Genomic DNA, 13,953 nt, shown 5'->3' on the forward strand with positions numbered 1-13,953 from the left:
TAGATGCATGCAGTCAACAATTATTTCTTCTGTAGCTGGACCACTGATAATTTGGGCATAGCCCACGGGTATCGTAGCTAAGTGGTTACACTGGAAAACACCAGTTCATAGGTTCAGCTCACACCCAGGTTCATTGTTTTAACCCTACATTTTGTTCTTTTACATGCAGTCAGTGGTACAACTATGTAGACATTAATCCAGTTAATCATCCAAAGGTTTAGTTGCACAGTGAAGTTCTGAAATGTCTGATATTTGAAGTTTGGGACAGTATAAAATAACAGAGTTTGACCGCAATGATTCAAAATCAGGTTTGTACTTGAATGTTTTCAGCACACCCAGTCACAGAAAGGTCCAAGTGGCTTATCAGCTATACTTTGAACTTGTTTCCTGATATTCCTTGAGTGGGATTAAATTACCATGGGAAATTATAAAACCCAGAAATGTAGTGAGAAGTAAAGCAAAATGACACATTTTATTGGCAAATTAAAAAGATTACAATATGCAAGCTTTCGAGGCAACTCCGGCCCCTTCTTCAGGCAAGAAAACACATTTATTTCTGGGTTTTAGTACTAGCGTATGTCTAAAAACCAACCCCCAAAAAATGTTTTTTTTCTAGATTGTTTTTAGTGACAGCAGTGATGCTGAAGAAGTAGAGGAAAAAGCAAATCCACCCCAAAAGAGACAACTACGGAGGCGTGTAGTAAAGGATGCAGCAAAGCTGGACACTGCTGGACGTAATGTTAAAAAATCATCCCTGCATGGACAAGATGGAGTGACCCCTGAAGGAGACACTGAGATTCTCAGGAGAGACTTGGGCTGCGATATAGACTCCCTGAGCCTAGGTGAACCGAAGGGCCTCAACCTCCATTCGCTGCATCTTGCTCTGCCATCATCTAGTGTGGGTAAGTCCTGTTTATCCATGATTCTTCTCATGAAAATTTAAATTATTTTATATGGTGTATGCCAATAAAAACACTATCACTAAGTAATACTACTACAAATTAACTTCCTTTGCCTTAAATTTTAACAGAATTAAATTAAGGGGTTCCGAGTTTTTTTTTGTTTCCCTAGTAATAATAAGATACAAACAAGCCATCACACGATCCGCTTACCTGTGTCAATCACACAATATCTAACAATGCAGAAAAGTAAAGGCCTCAGTAACGTTGTTCTCCTTGGGTCCACAAAACATTTTGACAGTGCTCTTTGAAAAGAGAATCAAGAGTTTTGGAAATATCTGGTGTGACAGAATGAGAGCAGCAGCAAACCATGCAAACCATGGAATTTAAATAAACCATTTCAGTTAACAAGAATTGGCTTCTAATTAAGAAACTGGTCGGCCCTGACTCATCTGTTGCTCCACTCGACAGGTCATTGTTGGTTGGCTGCCATTTAAGGAAAAAAGAAGCAATTCTGAGTATTATAAAGAAGTCAACTAACATTAGAAATTTGTCACTGATTAAGAATGTAGCAGGAATTAAAATCTGCAGCCACTCTGGCTCTCCTATGTCATAGTTATACACATTAAGATAAGATTAAGATATGAAGACTTAACCCCATTTCTCAGAGGCCACCCTCCTTTTTTCAAAATAGCCCTTGATGATAAAATAGGAATCATTACATGTACTGTAAGTTTAACTTTTCTTCCTCATAAATATATACTGTATAATGCAAATATGTGGCACAAAATCTGATTGTATGGTTTGAAACAAGAGTCACATTTTTTTTCCCCTTATTATCTGCGTTCTAAAAGGCATACAGTATGCAGTTAGCCCGACTTGCTAGTTCCTGACAGGTATTTTAAATATGTATAAAATCATGGGAAAGTTGTGAAGTCGCTACACACAAGCGTGAGACGCATTCTGACACAATCTGAGCGGCTCATAGGCTCCCGATTAGTTTTAGTGACATGTTAAAAATAAATAAACCGTGCATTCAGCTAGAGTTCATCAAATTTTAAATTTTTTTATAATCTATTATAAAAAAAAACTAAAATCTTTGGAGGGAGACTAGGGAGATGAGACGTGATCTTCTTGGAAGACAATTTGATGTCCCGCGAGAGACCGTTTAACATCCCGCAAGACAAGGCAGTGAGACATTTTAAACAAGTTCATGGACATCTAACCTAGCAGTTGTTTTAATGCTTTTGGCAGACACACTTCATGTGCTCCCAGCTCTTAAAACAATGACAAGCGACAAGCAGAACTCGCAGCTCTCCAGCAGCAGCAAGCCAGCAGATGATCCGACCGCTGCTCTGTAGCATACGTTCAGCCCCATACCATCCTAAACACAAAGCGAGTGGGAGATACGTGAAGTGACAAAAGGACAGCTGCTGTACAGGCTTTGAAATGATCGACGCGCAGCGCAATAAGCAGACCATGCAGTTCGCCAGCTGCAGCAAGCCAGTAGATGATCTGACCACGCCTCCTTAGCGTGCGTTAAGGCCACCCCCCCTCCCCACTTCACAACGTGAGCGGCAGAGACACGAAGTGGCAAAAGGACATTTGCTGTACAGGCTTTTAAATGATCGATGTGCTGCGTGACAAGCAGAACATGCAGCTCGACAGCAGCTGATACGATGGCGTTCAGTCTCCCCCCACACCTTCACAACGCGAGCAGTGTTATACGTCCTGTGCAAAAGAGATTTAACCACGCCTGGGGCCGGAAATAAAGGACAAGTATTGTTTTTACAAAAGTTTTAAAGTACAAGTGAAAATAATGTATCTCTATATATAATCTTCATTTGGATCTTGATCTTTGTTTGTCCGCAAATGAATTAGAAGAAGCACTAGATGGCAGTAGAGAGACAGCTAAAACATAGGCATTGCATTAAGAATCTCCTCCAGGCTTATACTACTGAAGACTGTAGTACTCCAGTCACACCTCAAAACACAGACATTCAAACTAAACAAATTGTTGTGCTTTAAATTAACTAAAGAGATCTTCATTTAGATCTTGATCTTTGTTTGTCCACGAGTTCCACACATGCGTAGACCACCTTTCAGTTTAGTACATTGTTGTTACTCACGGATGTCAACAATGATCCGGAATAACGAAAGGGGTGATGGACAGTGTTACGCTGGTTAGCTCCTGAGGCCTGGTTAGAGAATGAGATTGCCGAAGATAAAAGGTACGTGACTACGTAACATATGAATGAAAGAAAGACAGTGGGTAAAATGAATGACAACGTAACAGCACGTTCCGGATATTATTATTGTTACGTTGTAGCTGGCGAGTGCTGCGCGTCTCACTGTTGTACAGTGGCTTGCTCACATGTCAGTGAAGTGATCTCTCTTTATGCTTTAAAGAGCCCGGATACCTATGTGTCCCCCTTTTATAACCATTGCTCCGTGTATATTGCCTTACTCTTTGGATTGCCGCAAAGCAACCTGCGAGATTGGAGAAAGGTTGAGAAGACATCGTGAGAGGAAATGATAGGGTCGTGAAAACGAGACGGACTATGAATGGACAGAAGCAGAAATGCTCCCACACCACCACATAATTACGATTCGCACAGTGATTCTGAGTAGGCCGTTCCTATCGAATCAATGTCCAAGGGTTTTCTTTTGTAATTTTGTTTCCCTTATAAAAAATCATAATGCTGTGCAACGAAGGGCCCAGTTCACGACTGGCAGCCGTGTTTAAACAGGGAGCCCTTCACAGACAACTTTAACACGCGCAACGTAGTTGGGCGCACATGGCTAGTATGTAATAATTCTCATAAGAATAACAATCTCTTTAAAGCCTGAAACCATGTCATTAGCCTCATTCTGGTTCTTGGTCTTAAAGAACAAAAACACTAACAAGTGATTCTTAGATCAGTCTACACATGAAAGCTGAACTAGCTTGAGACTTGATGCGTGAAACCTTTTATTTATGTAGTGAAAGGTCAGAATCCAGAGCAATCAGTAGATCAGGGGTCTCCAACCATTTTTCTCCTGAGAGCTACTTTTACAAAATGAAAATGGCTGAGAGCTACTCATGTTGTCTAACGTTTATTCTCATAGCTTATTTCAACCTAAACAAACTGAATCAGCTTGGTTTGCCTGAACGTTTACAAAATGTTGGGTGTCCACAACTCACATTTTGCATTAAAATATCACAAAAAAATATTTAGTTCACCTGCAAGTGCATTTTGTATGTCTGTATTACAAGAGTATTCACATGTCCAGTTGCTTGTGTGACGTGTGTTTTAGTTAGTCAGATGACTGGCACTGCATGGAGTCAACAAGAGAGGCCAGTGTATGGTGGAGTGGAGCCACTCAGGTTCGCTCTTGTGGAGTCATTTCAGTGTTCATCTGTCAGTCTTGTTCTGAACTTTGATTTCATGACATTCATGTTAGACTCGCAGAGGTATGGAGACCCAAACAAAGCAGACCTTTTCAGAGCCGCATGGTGAAGATTCTTAGTTATGTGGCTCTACTAAGCTCCAGAAATGCTGAGAATGCTGTTGAGACTTTAACTGCACATTATTTTGAAGGTTTATTAATGTATAATATTTAAAATCCAATGTCTGTACATCTGTCCACTTTAAACGAGAGAACTAATTCGCGGATTTAGATCTTTTTTTTTTTTTCTATAATTTGCTTGAACATTTTGGTTGATTTTTGCGACTTCTCATTTTGCTTTGTATCATAGTTTGGTTGCAGTACCGATTTATTTGCGTAAATCCGAGAACCACGCAGCGGGCCTAGCTCTCCTCACTCACTCGCCAGCTTAAGGGGGCGTGTTCCTTAACGGTGCTTAGCTAGCGAACGAGCGAACAATTGAATTCAACTTTGCCTGATATTTAAAATAGTGTTACTTAGGTCTTCATTGAAAAGAGAGATTGCAATTCAGATTGTGGATTGTGATTTTGTGTTAAAAGGATTGTGATGTGATTTTTTTGGAAAGATTACCCACCCTTAATTTGCCTAATCAAGTTTTCAATTTATGTAGGATTCATTAACCCTTTGGCGAGCTACTTGGTAAGGGGTTGCGAGCTGCCGGTAGATTGTGAGCGACGTGTTGGAGACCCCTGCAGGAGATCATAATGTGATTGTCACATTTTTTTTTTTTTTTAAATGAAAGTTGTTTTCCAGTTTCTGCATATGGTTTAATCTAGCAACTCCTGTTTTCCCTCCCACATTCCAGGGTCGTGCTTGTTAGGTTAATGAGCAATTCTAAACTGGCTCAGTGTTAGCGGACCCTGTGAGGGACTGGATTCTTGCGCCAAAAGCCTGCCAGTCTAGGCGCCGACCTGTTGCATCAGTGAAATTGGATTAAGTCAGTTTGAAAATGTTTTATTTAATTAGTTGCTCCCCTCAAGCAATTTGGTTAAATTGGATTTAGTTAAGTGGATTGACAAGCACTACAGTAAGCAGACACCCTAGGAAATGTCACAGACACGATGCAGTTATGGATGGATATGTGCCAAATGAATTTGTTTTTTGCCCTTGGTAGTAAAAATATTCAAGTTAACTTAAAATATGGCAGCCAAAGATCCTGAGAGCTCCCCCATATATTTAAAGGATTATTTAAGATTAAATGTTCTGATTTCTTCCACTTGAGTGCATTGTATTTGATTTAATAGCATTGCTGGTCTGAACGACTTGTAATTTATAAATCCAGCAGCAAACAATCTAAGCCTGGAGCTAAAAGATGCAGTTCAGCACAAGGAACTGGGTATCATTTTTGTTCTCAAGAAAAGACTGGAATTAGTAAGTTAGTATGGTGTTGTGTCATATAACATACTGGTGCACACAATAGGGCTAAAACTATATAATTGAGGTCTCACTTGGAATATTACTATGCCCTCCACTAATACTGGCACCCTTGGTAAATAAAAACAAAATGAAAAATTCTACATTTATCCTCTTAATCCTTTATTCAAAATAATAACAAAAAAAATCTAACATTTGATTGAAGTAAACTAACAGAACGGGGAAACAAATTCTTGTAAGTTTTATAAATTGTGTGCCACAGTTATTGGTCCTGCTTTATTTATTAGAGAATTACAGAATTCTCTACAGATCCTTCAGATTTTGAGGTCCACACTTGTGGGCTCTCATCTTCACCACAAATCCCACAAGATTTAAATTGGGGCTTAGGTCTGGTAATTTGGATGGCCATGGCAAAACCTTTATTTTGGTTGGTTACTGAACAATTTTTGTATTGATTTTGAACTGTTCTGTCTGAAGATCCGACCAACAACAACAACGACACCCTTTATTTCTATAGCACATTTTCATACAAATAATGTAGCTCAAAGTGCTTTACATGATGAAGAATGAGAAAAAAAAGACAAAGTAAGAATTAAAAATAAGACAACACTAATTAACGTAGAATTAAAGTAAGGTCCGATGGCCAGGGAGGACAGAAGAAACAAAAAAAACTCCAGATGGCTGGAGAAAAATTTTAAATCTGCATATGTTCCAGGCCATGAGATGGCCCAGCCCCCTCTAGGCATTCTACCACGGCCCGTTTTTAAGATTTTTTGCCCGGGCAGTCAGGTTTTTATTTAATTTCTGACGATACTAGATGGAATCCCTGATACCATGTTCCCTTACAAGTTTTCCAGGGTCTTGGGCAGAAAAACATCCCCATGACATAACAGGTCCACCACCATACTTCACAGTGGGGATGAGGTACTTTTCTTCATAAATCTATTCCAGACTCGCCTCTGAATAGCTTTAATTTTTTTTTCCTGATCTGACCATTTCATTTGATACCATTTGAAAGTTGCAGTAACATCTGGAAATCTTTTGGCATTTGAGTTGTTTTCTGGCCACCCTCCCAAACAACCTATTGCAGCGTAGATGGTGTCTAATCATAGTTTTGGAAACTTTCTGATCCCAAGGCCCAATTAATTTCTGCATTCTTTCCAGATGTAATCCTTGGGTTTTCTTTGGCCACTTGAACCATCCTACTCACTGTTGTTGAGGTCATTATAGACGGATGTCTTTTCTTGGCCAGTTCTTAACATCTCCTGTTGCTTAATGCCCTACCCTGACAGTAGAACCTTTTCAGCAGTTTAGCTATTTTCTGAGAGCCATTTCCTGATTTGTGCAGCTTAACATCCTTTTGTCGCACATTACTTTGTACTTTGTTGTTTGTGTTGTGAAGGGTGACTAAGGGAAAGTAGCCTAGGTGTCACCTCATTTATACATCATTGAAACAGAAAGGCATGACTGACTGCTTAAGTGGTCCTTCTCTCACAGATGAACTTTAAACTTCAATATTAATGGGAATTTACTTTTGGTTAGATTTGAATTCTATAACTTTCTAGGTGTCCAAGTTATCGTGTCATACATTTTCTTATACAGGGTGGCCCACGAAAAAGTAGCCCACCTCCCTGGCGAAAAAAGGCACACTTCCATAAAGAAAGAACTTGAAATGCAAAAATCTTTACTCGCTCTTTACAGAAAGTGCTGAAAATGATTCTTTGTGGAATGGAATACGTTGCTCAGCTCGTACTCACACGTTTGCACTACGTCTACACAGCTTTCGTGATGAGGGTAGTCAATCGGCGCGCCCCTCTGACAGGAAGACGGGCTACTTTTTCATGGGCCACCCTGTATAATACGCTACCGTAGCTGTCCGTTTATCTGTCCAAGATTTTAAATCACCTGTAGCTCGCAAACCGTTTGACCTGTTGACCTGACATTTGGTACACACATACTGCATGACCTCTACTATCTGCTTTCAGGGTGACAAATTTTCTTACTCTTTTAATTTTTATTTTAATGTAGAATCAACACTTGGCAGCGGCCAGCAGGGTGGCCATGTGGTGCATGCGTACGGGCGCTGTTCTCTTTCCCTACCACCTTTGCCATCACTTCCCCTACCTCTTCATATTTTAAGTCATTCTTAAGGCAGATTGAAGACTTAAGTGCCAGCTTGAGTGAAAAATTGAGGAAAACGTAGTAAGTGATTGCAACACAAACACAGACTTAATCAGTTTTAACGCAAAAAGATGCCAATGGAAGAAGAGAAGAAGCTGGCCGCTAGGGTGCAGAAAAGAAGAGCTGCTCAGGAAGCAGCAAGCACATCAACCTCTGAGCAAATGAATGCTAAACATACAGAGAAAGAGGATGAAAACTAAGAATGCTCAAGTCATGTGTATTCACCGTATTATCATGCAGTGTGCCGTTACTCGTTCTGTATATTAGGAAACACTATTTTTCCTTTTGAGTTATTTTGCATCAACTAAAGGTTAAATTTGTGTTCATATTTTGAACGAAAGGTAAAAAGGATAAACATTTTTTTTTTTACTGCCTATTTTGCCTTTATTTGCTAAGTGTGCCGGTGTTAGTGAAGGGCACTGTACAAGGTATGACAATTTAACTCCAAGAAGGAACCAGTAGAAAAAAATGTGTGTGTATCTGAGCTCTAGTGGCTACTGTCACCTTTTGAAGTAATCTTCTGCAGCTATGCATTTACTTAGATGACGTTCCCTTTGCTGGAAACATTCTTAGAAATTTGTCTCTGGAACACTGTTAAGTTCCTAAATTTCAAAAATGTCTGAACATTTTCATCTTTTCATAGCAGTTTTTACTTTTAGGAAGAGCCAGAAATCACAAGGGGCTATTCACAAGTCAGGTGGTAGTGGATGATCCAATTTGGTAATTGTTTTCTTAGCCAGGAAGTTGTGGACACTGAGTTCATCATGGCTTGGGATGTTGTCATGATGAATGATCCATTTCTGGCATTGTCAGTCACAGCTTCATAGCCTTCCTTGAACCTCATGCCACTTAGAGACACTTGACTTTTTCATAGTGGGCTTCACCATACACCACTTTCAAAACTTTCTATAGCTGTTTGTAGCTTGAGCGACACAGCCATTTTAAATTGTCTGTGCAATTTTGATCTCCATATTACAAGAATGTCATTTCTACATGGTGTGACTGAAATGTGTGCACATCTCCTCAAATGAATGTTCGCAATGTGCACTTTAAAGTTTACAAATTGAACTATTCAGGCGTGATTAAACTGTGGAGCAGAAAGGGGAAATCAAGGAAAAACATGTCTTTGTTCCAAACATTCTGGAGGGCATCGCAATTATGCCAAGGAAAGACCTGAAAAGTCATACTAGATTGATTCCAGGACTGGAAGAGAGCAGAATTATAATATTGTCAAGCTAGGCAAACACAGATTGTTGGCTGATATACAAGAAGTGTTTAAAACTATGAAGAGAATGTGCTCATTATTAAGAACACAGATATGATAGAAGGCTCAGGGTATATTTCACACAACTATTAATGACATCTTGACACATTGGAGAGCTGCAGATGATTGAATAGGTGGCTTTATTAAAAAGATTCACCTTACAGAATTTGACTGTTCAATATTTAAAAACAAACACAAAAGGATGCAGTGAGGTATGAAGGGCTAAATGGACTGTTGGCTGAAAGGTATGTTTTGTTCATTTTAGAAAAAAATTAATATATTGTACCTTAGCAATTGCAAATAGTGAAAAAAATGTGCAGTTGTTATTAATCACTTCACTCCCAGAGATGATTTTTGGGAGTTTGGGCTTTTTGTTTTAAGTTACAGTGATCCCTCCTCGATGGGTTGCGTTCCAGAACACCCCACGAAAGGTGAAAATCCACGAAGTAAAAACCATATGTTCATATGGTTATTTTTATATATTTTAAACCCTTATAAACTTTCCCACGCTCTTATAAACATTTCCTGCACGGTTATACAGCATAAACCCTTTGTATTCTCTTAGATATTAGGTAAGATTCGTTGAAATTATATATGTAAACACAGTTTTTATACAGTTAAACCTAAATATTATTTTAAAGATATCGAACGTCTCCAATATCACATATGTTACAGCCGTTATGATAGACAGGTCACCAGCAATAAATACATACAATGCAAGAAAAATTGTGTACAGTAAAATGTGTATACAGTGACACTAAACATATGTACATATAATAAGTACTGTACGTAGAAAATTAATTATGGTTACTCACCAACAATGACACAATGACTTGTCCGATAACGATGAGTTTCATTTTACTGCACAACAAAGGAGAGCGTTACATCTCTTCTAAAGGAGCCTCTTCAAGCGACTGTGTAGCACCGCTGTTGTTCTTCTTCCAGCAATCTTCAATCCAAATCCCTAAAGCAGATTCCATCCGGACTACCACCTTATTACGTCCACTTACAATTCGTTTTGTGCCTTGGTTAAAGGACACTGCGGCCGTAGATCTTATATTTTCCTCCTTTTTAAATAAAAAGAATCGTGGACTCATTGATGCCATAATGGCATCCTACAGCGGTGTAGCTGTTCCCTTCCTTCAACATATCTAAAACATTTACCTTTTTGGCAATCGTTAGCATCTTCCGTTGGCGCTTGGGCACGGCCCCTGAAGCAGTAGCAGGAATAGATCGTTTTGGAGCCATAACAAAGGGCTTGACTATGCACAAAAGAACAGTGAGTGAGTGAGACGGGACTTCCTGGTTACCGCAGCGCAATCGAATTCGGCGCTCCATCGCTGAGCCAATCAGTATACAGGAACTTAACTGCATGCTATGATTATGTAGCTTCTCAGCCATCTGCCAATAGCGTCCTTTGTATGACATCAACTGGGCAAACCAACTGAGAAAGCATGTACCAGAAGTAAAAAGACCCATTGTCTGCAGAAACCTGCGAAGCAGCGAAAAATCTGTGTTATATATTTAGATATGCTAACATATAAAATCCGCGATAGAGTGAAGCCGCGAAAGTCGAAGAGCGATTTAGCGAGGGATTATTGTAATTGTAATTATGAAATATGGCGTCAAAGCACATTTCTAAGAGGCATGTAATAGCAATGGAACAAAATTACTGTAATTTCAAAACTGCTGCACTTTCAAATTGATAAAATTCAGTAAAAACAAAGGGCCAAGAATTTCAGTATATGCCTTTTCAAGGGAAGCAAAAACAGAACTTGCCTCACTGTGTTTTCAGTTTCTTAGTGTTTGCCACTGATTTTACATTTGATGCAGTTGGTATAATTTACACTTCTCCAGCTGCTCATAAACTTCTACTGACAAAACTTTTTTCCTCCTTCCTTTCCAGATAATCTAGACGTGGAGTCGACAATGTCTCTCCTTAGGCAAGCATTTGTAGCTATACACCACTGCCCACCTAGTGCCCTTTATGCTCATTTGTGCAGCCTGCTCGCACTTTCCTATGGTGATGGAGACCCGTACACCACAGCATTTCTTCACGCAGAGTCGTTATGTGTCACCCTTCGACACCAGATGATGAACAACTTGTACAGCAAGCTAAGGTAAAACGAACAATTTCTGTCTGCTGAATTAATATAAGGAAACTACAGAGAAAAATTGCTTGGGAGGTTTTTTTTTATTTTTATCGGTGTCTGCTTTTTGATGGTTCTGTGACTAACCAGGCCTTTGTCCACTTCTGCTCTGTGAAGGAAATTAAACAAGTCATCTTCTTCCTCGGCTGCTGATCTATCTGACCAAATGCGTGACCTGCAAATCTCGGAGACTGACTACAGCCTGCAGTACCTGACCAAGCTAGAAAAAATGTTTGTCTTCCCCTGTGCCGACCCAGAAAGCTTCCCAGAAGCACACACTGGGCTCTTTAGGGAGCAGCTGAAGCTCATCCCTGAAGGTTGGCAGCATGTAAAAGGTTGCTGAGGTGAAGAAGTGCTGTGTTGCTGATGGCCTGATGCTCATTAATTTTTCTTCTTCTTTCCATGCAGGGCTCACTGTGTGCATGTTGTCAGTGGTTGGTGTACATCCTAGAGTTACTCAGGACACCTTGCTGCTGACCAGACTGCAGAGAGGCTGTGCACCACTTAGTGTGCGCATCCCAACAGCCCAAGCACAGGTGAGTTTCTATTGGCTTATGTATGCCCTGGATGTGCCTGCATGTGTTTTAAGAGATTTCCCATCACACTCTGAACCAAACCAAACTTTACATTTTGAATAGGTTTGGTAGAAAGGAGAAAATCATTTTAGACATTTTGAATTGTAGGAAGTCCACACTCGAGGAATTCCCTTCTTAAGTAAATTTACAATTCCTGCTGTTTTAGAGCACATTGTATATGAATCTGAGACAAATATTCAAAGGAGAGAAAATTCTGTCCATTTTAATTATATTGTAATAGCACACTTCCAGTGATTCCTCCAGGTTGCACATGTTTACCTTCCCACGAATCTGGGTCTCTGCTTAAACTCCATGATTTGGTAGTTTTTCACCAGAACTACTTTCTGGTTTGTGTTTAAAGTGTACTTGTTAGATTCTTGAGATTTCTTTGAGCATGTAATTTAATGTTTGAATGGAAACTAAACTTTACCAGTGCATTTCAGAATGAATAGATTTGTTGTCCAAACAACTGTTTCCAACAACTAAGAGAAGTGAAGCTCTTTGATCTTAATCAGAGTACAACACCCCTGTGTTTTGTAAAAAAAAAAAAAAAGTTCAATGGAGAAGTACCCATGTCTTGTTTTATGTTGTTCTCCTATAGACTTTAGTATCCCTTGATTTCTAATGACAAGATGTTATGATATAACTAAAGCAACAAATAAATACTGTTTCTTAAAATAATTAGAAATTAACATTTATTATTGTATATGGGTTATTGTAAAACCAGTAACGACGCACTGCACGATAACGTGCAGTGAATACACTTGATTTATGCATTCCTAATTTTCATCCTCTTTCTCTGTAAGTTTAGCATTCGTTTGGTCTGAGGTTGATGCACTTGCTGTTTCCTGAGCAGTTCTTCTTTTCTCCACCCTAGCGACCCGCTTCTTCTCTTATTTCGTCTGCATCTTTTCACGTTAAAACTGATTAAGTCCATGTTTGTGTTGCAATTACTTAGTACCTTTTCCTTTCTTTTTTTACTTAAGCTGGCTCTTAAGCCTTCAATCAGCCTCAAGAATGATTTAAGATATGAAGAGGTAGGGGAAGTGACAGCGAAGGTGGTAGGAATGAGAACGGCGACTGTACGCATGTGCCACATGGCCGCCCCGCTGCCAAGAGTTGATTCTACAATAAAATAAAATAAAAAGAGGAATAACCTTGGAGGTCAATCATCACCCTGAAAGCGGATAGTAGACGTCATTTAGTAGATGTGTACCAAATTTCAGGTCAATAGTTAAAACAGTTTGCGATCTTCAGTTGATTTTAAATCCTGGACAGACAAACGAACAGCCACGGTAGCGTATTATATAAGAAGATAATTGCTTGTGTCAACTTGAAAGACTGGACACAAGATGTACTAGATGACATAAACTTCATTCATAGGCTTTTTGGTTTGTCAGAAGAATGGGGACATTGTTTATTTAAAAAAAAAAAAAAAATTCTACTAATCTATAATGCTCCACAAAACATTAGAATAATCTGGATGAGAACAGGCCATTCAACCCACCAAAGCTTGCCTTTCCTATCCACTTAATTCTTCTAAAATAACATAATATCAAGTCGAGTTTTGAAAGTCCCTAAAGTCCTCTTGTCTACCACACTACTTTGTCTGTGGTTCTCTGTGAGAAGAAAAATTTACTAATGTGTGTGTGAAAGTTATCCCTAATAACTTTTAAAGTCTTTCCCTATGTTCTTAACCCCCTTAGTGTTAGACCCGGGCATCACTCGGCCTGTAAAAACTGTGCTAAAAGCGTTAGTCCCGAGTGTCACATGGGCAAATGTATAGACACGTCTTGCCTAAGACTCGAAATTTACTTGGGCTGTAAAAGTGACAACAACTGTCACTCGGGCAATGGTATAGGCACATCTTGCATAAGCGTCAGGCAGTGAAATTGAAAACAGTGAAACCAAAAATGATTCTGGGAATCTACAAGTGACACTCATGTCAATCACACATGTGCAGTGTGCTGTTCATGTTACTTTTATTCATCATTATTATTATTTGTATCATTATTATAGTTTCTACACTTCTGACCTTTAGTGTTTTACATGTTTTACAGTAGAAAGACGAGATTTAATAA

General features: G+C 39.3%; 1 protein-coding gene across 3 annotated transcripts in view; it reads left to right on the plus strand.

The window, feature by feature from the left end:
- The window catches only part of espl1 (extra spindle pole bodies like 1, separase), a 95,680-nt gene that overhangs the window by 59,617 nt on the left and 22,110 nt on the right, over positions 1-13,953 (plus strand). For all 3 annotated transcript variants that reach the window (XM_039746739.1, XM_039746738.1, XM_039746740.1), the window contains exons 19-22: positions 617-902; positions 11,054-11,267; positions 11,415-11,614; positions 11,706-11,833. In XM_039746739.1, coding sequence (XP_039602673.1) covers positions 617-902; positions 11,054-11,267; positions 11,415-11,614; positions 11,706-11,833 — 828 coding nt within the window. The remainder of the gene's footprint in view (positions 1-616; positions 903-11,053; positions 11,268-11,414; positions 11,615-11,705; positions 11,834-13,953) is intronic.

This window comes from Polypterus senegalus, chromosome 3 (assembly GCF_016835505.1).
Source record: "Polypterus senegalus isolate Bchr_013 chromosome 3, ASM1683550v1, whole genome shotgun sequence".
NCBI classification, from domain to species: domain Eukaryota; kingdom Metazoa; phylum Chordata; class Cladistia; order Polypteriformes; family Polypteridae; genus Polypterus; species Polypterus senegalus.